The sequence below is a fragment of the Wasmannia auropunctata genome, unplaced genomic scaffold (assembly GCF_000956235.1).
Source record: "Wasmannia auropunctata unplaced genomic scaffold, wasmannia.A_1.0 LD336074.1, whole genome shotgun sequence".
Taxonomy (NCBI): domain Eukaryota; kingdom Metazoa; phylum Arthropoda; class Insecta; order Hymenoptera; family Formicidae; genus Wasmannia; species Wasmannia auropunctata.
The window spans coordinates 1830470-1841383 of NW_012026816.1; the positions used below are offsets into that span (position 1 = coordinate 1830470).

At 41.9% G+C, this 10914-nt stretch overlaps 2 protein-coding genes across 3 annotated transcripts in view; both read right to left on the bottom strand.

Moving 5' to 3' along the window:
* Positions 1 to 412: 412 nt before the first annotated feature.
* On the bottom strand, positions 413 to 4834 carry LOC105449608 (transcription activator MSS11). Of its 2 annotated transcripts, XM_011688895.1 has the most exons (3): positions 4641 to 4834; positions 1439 to 1882; positions 413 to 493 (listed from the first exon to the last, which is right to left on the bottom strand). In XM_011688895.1, exon 2 carries the CDS (start codon positions 1856 to 1858, stop codon positions 1493 to 1495), a length of 366 nt encoding a protein of 121 aa, XP_011687197.1. In that variant the 5' UTR covers positions 1859 to 1882; positions 4641 to 4834; the 3' UTR covers positions 413 to 493; positions 1439 to 1492. The 2 variants fall into 2 exon arrangements, with proteins under 2 accessions (XP_011687197.1, XP_011687196.1); XM_011688894.1 differs by lacking the exon at positions 4641 to 4834 and having other exon boundaries at positions 1439 to 2795.
* Positions 4835 to 5501: 667 nt separating this feature from the next.
* The window catches only part of LOC105449739 (cingulin-like), a 9696-nt gene continuing 4283 nt past the window's right edge, over positions 5502 to 10914 (bottom strand). Inside the window, exons 4-7 of the mRNA XM_011689121.1 lie at positions 8228 to 10901; positions 7858 to 7943; positions 6821 to 7110; positions 5502 to 6691 (exon numbers count right to left, since the gene is read on the bottom strand). Coding sequence (XP_011687423.1) covers positions 5974 to 6691; positions 6821 to 7110; positions 7858 to 7943; positions 8228 to 10901 — 3768 coding nt within the window. The 3' untranslated portion in view covers positions 5502 to 5973. The remainder of the gene's footprint in view (positions 6692 to 6820; positions 7111 to 7857; positions 7944 to 8227; positions 10902 to 10914) is intronic.

Genomic DNA, 10914 nt, shown 5'->3' on the forward strand with positions numbered 1-10914 from the left:
CGGCATTTGAAATTCATAATCCACGCATTAATATTAATATACATTCATTACATAAAAAATGATAATGATATGGAATAACGAGAGATTTTATTAAGAGATTTATATAATTATTTAACTAACTTCTATTATATATATCGCTTTCCTTCAAGGCACAATGTCTTCGGCCATTGCTTCTCTCTTCGTCATTATTAATATCTATTGCCATTGATGTCATACAAAAGCCATCGTGGAAAAAATCGAAATAAGAAAATAAAAACAATGATAAATATTGTCGAGAAAACAACGTTCCGCTAATTAATTAATCGATTAATTTCCAAGATGGTTTCCGAACTGGATTAATGAATTTACAGTCCACAGATACACGGAGTGTATATGTTCCAAAAGCGTACAATGTAAGTAATTAACTTAATTGATCAAAATCGTCGTTTCCTTCCGCGCTCTTCGTTCCAATCGCAGGGCCTCGTCCGAGGAATCACAAAGGAATCCGCAAATACTGAAAAACAAAATGACACATGGTATGAGAACAAGTATATGTAGAAGGTCGTGATATATCGTGAGGGACGTGCCAAAGAATTCGGTACTAATGTAAGAAGAATTTAAGGGTCAAGGGCTCTCGGGGCGCGAGCTCGACGTTATATTTAAACCGCTTGTAAGCAATGAGATGTCGCGGACACATGTTGCAGCTGTTTACATTTTCCTTCTGCAGTTAATGAGTGCCGATTAATATCAGCACGCAATCGTCGGGATCATCGCGGGCTGCTACATTTCAAAGATGGAAGGAGCCTCCGGAAAATAATTCTTTTATATTTCAAGAAAAGTTCTCGCGCTATTATCGTACACGCAATAAAACATCGGAATAAAAGAAGACATTAGATAATGCCCATTACGACACACACGTGTTTTGTGATTATTTCAAAGCACGCAGAAGCAGAAGATTAAACTAAACTTTTAAATCAAGCAAAGGCAAGAGAAAAATTTTGTCCGTTCTGCTAAGAAAATTTTTTTAAGTTTAGAAAAAGATTAATTTTTTATTCCTTTTTCTATTATTGTACAATACACATCCACATAATATATTATATATGTATTATATAATAATAGAATATTATGTATGCGTTTCTTAAGTATGTTAATTAATGAAAACATTTTTGTAAAAATTTGTTAACGTACATTTAAAAATTATTAATTTTGCAATACTCATCTATAATAGCATTATGTAAGTTAGAGAGGACACTGTTCGGAGATTTCAGAGATTCACACAGAAAAATTTACGTATATAGCCAAGTATAATTATGTTAGAGAGCATAGGAGAAACGGATTGGAAATATAGATTGAAGCAATTATCACATCGTCCACACAGCCTCGCAACGAACGCACGGGCCACACCAGTAACAGGTTTTAATTTACGTCATCGCAATCACGAGACATAAGCGTGGAGAACCTCTTGCACACGTCAACGTCCCACGTCGCCTCTCACGCTCCAGGAAGGGACGGCCTACTGGCCGTTCTGCTTCAACAACTTCCGCGTCCTGAAGCCACGAAAGCCGGCCTGGATTCTCGTCGCCGCGGCCTGCACGGCCTGCTGCCTCTTCCGCACCAGGAAGCCGCGAATGCCCGCTTGAATCTTCGTCGCCGACTTCTCCTCGAGCGCTTCCCGAGTGCTCTGCCTCTTCAGCAGGTGCTCCTTCGGCTTCGTGTGCTCGTGCTGCTGCTGTTGGTGATGGTCCCGCTGCCGGTCCTGCAGCAGATTCTGCTGCTGCTGTTGCTGACGACGGCGCTGCGTGGATTCCTTCAGCTGCTTGCGCACGCGGTACCCGCGGAAGTTGGCCTGGATCTTCGTCGCCGCCGTATTGGCCTTCATCGCGTCGGCGTTCTCTTGCGGGGTCTGCGACATGAACGGAGTTCTGAACCGGTCACGCGAAGCTCCGTTTCTCGGTCGGTTATTGCGTTTACGCGATGCGTCCGTAAAATTCCGAGTTCTCCAAGTTGTTTCACGAGAGCCGACTCTCCGCAGAAACTCGACGTTCTCCCGGATCGCTTACAAAGATCGTTTCCGGAGAGAGGTTCGCGTACCTTCGGCTTATTTACAAAGATCGATCCCGAGAGCGGAAACTATTTCGAAGTTATTCTTGATTATTTGTGAAGATCGTTGCCGAGAGAACAGACCTATTCCCCATGGAGAGATCCCCTAGCGATTTATCGGAATCGTATTCTAAGCGGTGAAACTGGATAAAGAGAGATGAAGACTCCCTAAATTATTTTTAAAGATTTGTTTCAAAGCGGAAACAAAGTAATCTTGTGGGTGCAGGGACAGATAATCCCTCGTATTATTTATGATCCCGTCAGCGGAAATAGAACAGACAGCCACCTTCGGGATACCTTCGATCGTCTATAAATATCGGTACCAGAGAGAAAGAAAGAGCGGCTTTTTTTCTCTCTCCGTAGAGATTCTCTTCAGGAAGAAAACCGCAAGTCTCCGGTATTATTTCAGGTATCGTCTGGAAAATCGCAGTATCGAGTGGACATCTGTGAGGCGAATCGCAAAGAAATTATTATAATAAAAACAAACTCCGGATTTCGAATCGACGATCTGCACGATGATTTGGGAATATCGATCCGAGAGAGCAGAGAGGCGAGCGAGAGCCGGACGATCTTCCTGATTCCCTGAGGCGCGGAAATTTTATCTCGCGGGAAGGATGCGAAGACGCGATACGATAGCTCTGCCTCGCAGAACACTTTTTTTTCGTTCACTTCCGCGATCTCCTTATCGCGCGTCCTCCTGGCCAGAAGCGGAATGGGAAACTGACGTGAAACGGACGCGCGACAAAGAGGCTCGCGGCGAGCGCGGTTTATCCGCCTCGGACGAAGGATGGATCTATCACGCATGCGTTCTGCGTTCCGATGATAACCCGCCGGCGAGAGAGGCCCGTACGGTTCTCCGAACCGTCGATCGCCTTCACGTCTTATTTCACGCATCCGAGGATGGTTAATTTCGTACAAAGTTGGCAGAGGGTGAGCGCCGATCGTCCGATAGCCGTGGGACGGCCTTCGCGCGCTTTTGAAATGAAGCTAAAAACGCGAGCGCGCTGGATTTTATTTGTATTACGAGAAGACTGGAGAAAGAATGCAGCTCGAAGGCAATTCGAATCGAACCGCGCATCAAATAGAATATTTTTATCTCTTTTCGTTTTTAATTGCGTATTTACATATATAAATACGTATCTATTCCACTTTGAAAATTTTTATATTCCTTTTTCTATATATTTTATTATTAGTTTATATATGTATATTATCTGTTTCAAAAAATAAAAATAAAAAAAAAATCCGGGATTTGTTGAAAAGCCTCCACGTTACGTGCATTAGGTTTAACGCGTCAAATGCCGGAGTATTTCCTCACTCTCATATGGTACAATTTTCACTTTATTTGGGCTTCCCAGTGACACGCTCGTTCGTTGAAAAATATTATGTAGGCGATTTAATTTAGGGAACTCTATATAATACACTTGTTTGAGTATCGTTCGGACGTTTATTCTTCCACTTGCGGCTTGATTGATCGCGTCGTGTCAGGGGGAGAGCGATGTATTGGGGAGCTCGCAAAGTGTTCGTAATACATCGCCCGGGACAAGCATTAATTTCGGTCTCGTGAGTGCGGTCGACATGCGCGTCACAGTGAATTCGTCGTCCTGAGGCCAATATACGCTGATTGATGATTGATGCTCGCGAGAGTGTCGACGAAAGTCCGCGCGCGCGTGCGGCCAAGAACATTCCAATTTGTTTGCGTCCGCCGTTTGATCTCGGGCGCGTATTCGCGCATAACTCTTCACCGATGCTCATCATCACGAAAATATACTCGCTCGGACGATACGCGTCGTCCAATCGGCCGGCACGGACATCGATAACGATTCCGCTCGTATAAAGATCTCGCACGTATCCCGTGACGCGTCCCACCCCGTTTTCAATTACTCGCGTCTAACGTTTTCGTAAATTATCATCGATATTGTATAGCATTTGTTAATTTAATTAATATGATTACCATACTCTTTATATTGAGACATCAGTTTCACGAATTAAAATTGCACGGTGATCTTACAAAGTTTTTCTAGTTAGAGAAGTAGATATGTTAGTTTTTGTTAAACGAAGTTGAATGTCATTTTAACCGATTTAAAATTTCTAGATAAAAATATTGTAATATGTTGCGAATTCTCTGAAGCTACAGTTTTACAAAACCGTGAAATAAAAAGCTCTCTCTTCATTCATAATTTAGCGACAATAATATATATAAAATATTAATAGTCAGAAAGAACGGTATGTTTGCAAATTAATAGTAGTATAGACATTAAAATGACGGACACATTTCCGCTATTAATAAACTTTCAATTTATTAATAGCGGAACTGACTCTTGGAAAAGGAACCAATTTCATCATTTTCAATTTTCATGAAGGACGATTTTGTGGCTATATTAAGAATCATTGAAAGCCCAAGTTGTTTATTTTAAAATAAGGAGTCTTAAGTATTGGATGAGAAAGATGATCCGAAAAATGTTACACGATACAGATATCCTTCCGACAATTTTCTTGGAATGAAGTTATCTGCCTGCATGGCCCACAGCTGCACTCATCTCGCGCTCGCTGACTTTGCTTACCTCTCAGAGATACCGGGCGTACGTGACAAAGCTGCAGCAGCGGATCGCTCGCGACTATCGACGAGCGTGATAGATTCTCGAAATGACGATGTATGTACACGACTGACGACGATCACCACGAGAGAAAGAAAGAAAGGAAGAAAACGCGAACGGTTGCCGCGACAGGTCGCGGTAATGTCTGAGCGCGAATCGCGGCGAGTGGCGGCGGCGGCGGTGGCGGCGGCGGCGGCGGCGACGACGACGACGGCGTCGTCGTCGCGACGCCCGGTGACGTCACCGCGACGTCGTGCCCTTACCTTGGATCTCCGCTTACTGGTTGCTTTCGACGACCACGATACTGATCGTCACATCCGTCTCTCTCTCTTCTCTCTTTCTCTCTAGATCGTGGCAGGCACTAAAAATATGTACCAAGGTCCGTATCCGAGCCGCTTGCATTCCGCGTGATCCAAATGCAAAACACTGTCGGTCCGATTCCGAAGCTTTTTGATTATTACGGACGTAATTAGCGGCCAGCCACGTTCGAAAGATACAAAGCTTCACTGTGATGAAATATCTCCGTATTGTACTTCCACTGTTTTTTTTTGGAGTTTTTTTCATTAAATGGCAAGATGCGAAATGTTAATATAAATATACATAAAACGGGAAATATTCATCATTGATTCAAGATTTTGCGTCATAATTAATTAATTCGTAGACTATAATTATACTGCGATGATACTATGGAAATGTCATGAAGAATATTATACATAATTTGCAACTTACAGCGATTAGCTGTATACCTATACTAGCCTATTGAATATATTAAATCATTAAATATTTTTTGTAGTAGATATTCTGAAGCTGATATAAAAGCGAATTGAATTAATCTTACATATGCAATTTATTTGCTGCTCTTTGCGTATAGAAAGATATACAATATATCTTCAAACTATGTAAAAAGCAGGGAGAGACCGTTCGCTTGTATCGTGTAGCGAAATTGCGATTCTAAAATTCGCGTTATATTTCCTTCATACAAATTAATAACTAACAATAAGCGTTATGTGTATAATGATTCTTTTCGTGTACACTAATACTATTCCTGAGAGACACCCTTCTCGTATCGTCTATCTATTTCGACATAAACGAGTCAAAAACAGGCACTCTGGATCCTACAAGTTAAGAATGATATAAAACGCAAGTGCCTCTTGTAAAAATATTCTAATGTGCAATGAAATTATAACGGTCATTGTTTTGCAAACGACGATTCTAATTGGAGGAACCAGTTGACCGATCATAAAATTCGCGACTCCTGCCCTGCTTTATACCAACCCACATGTCTCCACGAATTTATGATTCACGTTTTATCGTCCTCTCCTTCCACGTGTTCGCGTCTGTCGCGAGAGATCTCGTTGGATTCTTTATTCGCATCCTCGCTACGCAAATCGCTCTCTCCGACGGTCTCAAGGTTGCGAGCAGACTCTTGTCCTTCAGCCTCTGCTTGTTTCCGGTCTTCCGTTGCATCCGTGGTACTCGCAGACACCCCTAAATCATCCTTCGTGTCCTCGGGGGCACATTCCTCGGATGGCATCGAGCTATTTGTATCCAGCGAGGTCTTCGGCGCGGTCGACGGTTTCGTCGACTCCGACGGGACGAGCTCATCTAAGCTGGTCATCTCCTCGATCACGACGCCCTGAGAAACGCCCGAGAGAGCCAACGGCTCCATGAGGCTACCCTCGCCGGAGGTCGTCGATAGACGAGCGTCGTCGGTGTTCTTCGCGCTCCTCGTCACGTCGTCCAGAGTCAAGGAATCCATATTGGAATTTAGATCCTCGACGCTGGTTATAAAATTCAAGTATTGATTTTCGTCGTCTCTCGGATAGCCCAGCATCAGGATGTCTACGGTCGGTTCCATGGGATTCGCTCCTCCAGTACTTGGATTAAAACCTGAATGGGAGTTCTGACCGACCGCGAAGCGGCGGGACGCGTCCGTCAGCAGATGCATCATGATCGGAAAGGTGGGATCAACGAAGGCGTTGCCTTTGTGGAAATTCGTCCGATGTTCGCTGTCGCGACTGTGAGAATAAGTAGCGAAAGATGATGTTTACACAAACGTGATTTTAGTTCACGATCACTAGGCAACGAGTAATATTTGAAGCGTACTAGATGCATTCTTCGTTTCTTCTACGAGTATTACTACTTACACGGGTTCACTCTCTAGCTTGTCGCTAGATTTTGCAATATCAGGTGGATTAGCTTCTTCTACATTAATTTCTTCATCCAAAGAATCATTCGAGGTGACTGAATCAGTCTTATTCGTCAGATCGAAAGGAAGCAACGGCACAGAGTCGTGAAACTCGCCGGTATGTTGAAGCCGACCAGTCGCAAAGGCGTTCTCCAACGAGAGTGTGGTATTTCGCAGAGCCTCTTCTCGTCGAAGACGTCTGCCTTCTCGCAAATTCGAGGTATCCTGCGGTACCACCAGACGATCGGTCTATAAACATTAACATGGAATTCAATTATTCTTAATCTCTCTATTAATATTATAAGAAAAGGAAAAGAGTGTTAATTCAGGCATTTAATCACTATTAAAAGAAAGCTTAATATTAAAGGAAAATGTTAAATAATTAAATATTAGCGTAAATCTAAACTTTATTTTGAGACATGAAATTTTGAAGAAAATGTAACAAAAACAACGTTCGCACGTAAGACCGCGGACGTCAATTCTGATTTAAGAAACAATTATTTTAAGGAACCGAAAACTCGAGACTATCTGCCAAGCCGGTTACTGCCAAACCGCCTGTTGCAATCACGAAAGCGCTGACGTTTAGCAGTGACCCGCCGCTTCCTCTTTTACGTAATAAACTTCCGACGGGCGTGGCGTGCGAAATATTGCGTCCAGCTGTTCAACTCGGCAAAACAGAGGAAAACCGATGGACTCAATTCCGAGATCAGTTTCCACTTTGAATAGCCATGTGCAAAATTATCGTATTCTATTTAGAATACGACAGCAACATTTTAATAAGAGATTTTATTTTATTAGATTCAATGTATCGCACAATTTTTGTATGTAATTTAATTTTTTATATAACACATTAATTTTTTATGCAGCTACTTTCAATTTTATAAAATATTATAAATCAATATTATTTTATGCTTAATAATATTAATCTATATATATTTTTTAAATCAAAGTTAATTTATTAAAAACGTTTAAGGTTATTATATTAATTATAATTACCTTCCGCGTCGATGGAACGATGTTAGAAATAAATTCTGAGTTCAAACTTCTGCGTACGCGGCGTCGCGCTAAAAATCCTCGGATACCTTAAAAAAAATGATCTTTGTTATTTATTATCCTTTACATAACATCATCAGTGTTTTAAAATAACATTACTTTATTTTCTAATCTCAAGAAAATTAATGATACTGCAATATTATTTATATCCGCGAATTTAATTGAACTCTCTTGTTGCCTTTTGGTTTTATTATATTTATTATATTAAGCGTAATAAAAGATAAGAAAGTCAATGGTTAGTTATCTACATTGCTAACGCAGCATATTTAAAGAATCACGGTGTAATTTTATCGAAACGCTGCGTTTTACTCACAAGCTTGAATTTTTATAACCGCCGAGTGGAAATCATCTTTCCTCTGAATAAGCGATTCGTCCGCGATGATTTCTGGCGCATCAGCAGCAATGTCCGCCTTCTCGTCGGTACTCGTATTAGAATTGAAAGCTTCGATTACCGTTTCAACGGTCGACGATTTCGTCATCGTGGTCCAATATCCGAAACGGGAATGGTCTTCCACCGAATGTTCCGATATCGCGCTTGTAATTGGCCCATGGACGCTCTCTACCTTCCCTGAAAGATCTTCACTTTTCTCTTCCTTCTCATTTTTCACATCTTTTCCTGTTTGGTCTTCAATGATGGATTCATTATCTGGTTTAATCTCCTCATGTTCAACATTTTTCATCAATTCGTTTATCGAGCTTTTTCTAGACTCTGTTTCTAAAGGTAATACTCTCACACTTACAATTTGTTCCTCTATCTCTACATTTTCCTTATCATCCTTATCTTGAATTTTTAATTTTTCCTGCTCGATTTCTTCTTGAATGTCTATTTTTTCTTGCTTGCATTCCTCGTGTACTTCTAATTTTTCTTGGTCGTGTTTTTTCTGATTTTGCAACTCTTCTAGTTCATTTTTTTCCTGCTTTCTATTCGATTCTTCAATTTTACTGTCGCTGCTTTGGCTCTCTGGAACTTCTTTAATACTCGTTTGTTTATCTTCAAATTTTTCGTGAATAACGGTGTGGTCAGTATCAATAATATTAGGCTTACTTTCATCAATTATAATTCTTTCATCAACCGTCTCAGAACTACCATTTTCTTCTAATAATTTATCTTGCTCAAATTCTGCTAAAGGTGCAACCTTCTCTATATGTGCTTTTTTTGTCATTTCCGATTTAACTTTTCCAGTTTCTTTGTCTATTATCGTGCTATCTTGGCTGATATTCGTTACGTCACCTGATAATTCACTAGCCGCTTCAATCTTTATTGTTTTATCTAAAGAATCTTCATGTTCCTTTTTTTCCCGTTCAACTAACATTGAATGCATAGATGCGGACAATAATTGTGGTTGATTAGATTTATCGTCTATTTCTAAATTGTCCTTCTCAGACTTTTCAGTATCTACAGATTCTTTTTTCAAATTCAATTCTTCAGCGCGAAGTTGCATATCTTTATCCAATGAGCCTATCAATTCTCTTGCGATCTCTTCCTCGCTTCCTAATTCCTCCGCCTCCGCTTTCTCCGGCAAAAGCAAATCGGCTCGCACAGCGTCTTCCGGTAAAGCCTTCGAATCGATACTACCCTCCTGAAATATTGTTTCATTTTCCAAGTTGATTTCCTCAGACAACGGATCCTTCTCCAGCCATTCGTATTCCACGTGTTCCGCACGATATAATTGATCAGCCTCCGGCGCCTCTGACTGCAGGTCTCTCTCTGTCAACTTTTCAGCGACAATTTCTTCTTCGTAATCGATCAACCGATTCATCAGCCTCTCATCCGAAATCAACGGCTCGACGAGGGAAGTGGCATCGCTCTCCTTAGGGCTGCCGTTGTCCTCCTTCTCCGTTCCGTTTGCCGTCATCTTGAAAGACGACACTGTGTTATCCTGAAGCGAATCCAGGTTTAGTTCCGGTACCACTGGTCTACCCGGACTCGGACTCTCGATCGATCGGTTGCTCACGGTGCTTTCCTTCGCGTCGCTCGACGTAGTTGTGTGGGTACCCTGCGTACTCCCGCTCTCTTCCGATGAATTCTCCAGCAGGCTTCTGGAGTCTGTCCCGACGTCTGCTTTTCTTTCGGCTGGCAAACTAGTGTCGATCGTTAAATCCCTGGTATCAGGCAAGGATTCGTACTCGAGAACGTCAGAAGAAGTAATTTCTTCAGCGTCCTTAGACCCAATTGTCCTTACATCAATTTCCTCGTTCTCCTCGTGTTCCACGATGTCTTCCAGCGTCGAAACCTTTTTCACTTCTTCCTCTTTTACATTTTTTTCTTCATCATTTTTCTTTTCCTGATAGATCTCTGTCTCTTTTCGTTCTTCTTTTTCCTCCTCTTCTTCACCTTCCTCCTTGATCCTGTCCAAGTCCTGATGGACGATCGTTATGTCCTGGCTTGGTTTCATCCCTTTCGCGCCACGCATAAAATCGGTATCAATGGGCAGACCGGCAGAGTCCGGTCGAATATATTCCCCAAAAACTTCCATGCCGTATTCATGCTGATCCTTTTCCTGTCTCTCGTCCTTGGAAATCTCCTTAGCCATATCGAAGCGTGCAAATGACTCCTTTTTTTTATTTGTTGAGTCAAGCTGATAATCCTCGTCCTCCAGGGTAACGGGAGAAAGACACGACCTGTCCGGAATGATCACGGTCGTCACGGAGTCGGGGATCTCGCAGGGAGAACCTTCACTGAGAACGTAAGAGTATGGAAGCTCTAAAGAGAGCGGCGTCATCACTAATTTGTCGCTCTCGCGTTTCTTCCGTGCTTTCGTACTGCTGCTCTCATTCGGAAGATTCGAGCTTTCGCTCTTAATCGCAGCACTTCCAGAAGTTGCGCTCTTGGAAAATCCATTCGTCGTATTTTCAGTTTTCTTTTTCGATGTCATTGCATTATCACCGTCCGTTTCGACGGCTTCAGTAATCTGAGAATCTTTGCCATGCGATCTTGGATTTGCAGATTGCAGATTTTTTACATGAATCTTAACTGCTACTTCTTCTATGCCATTTAAC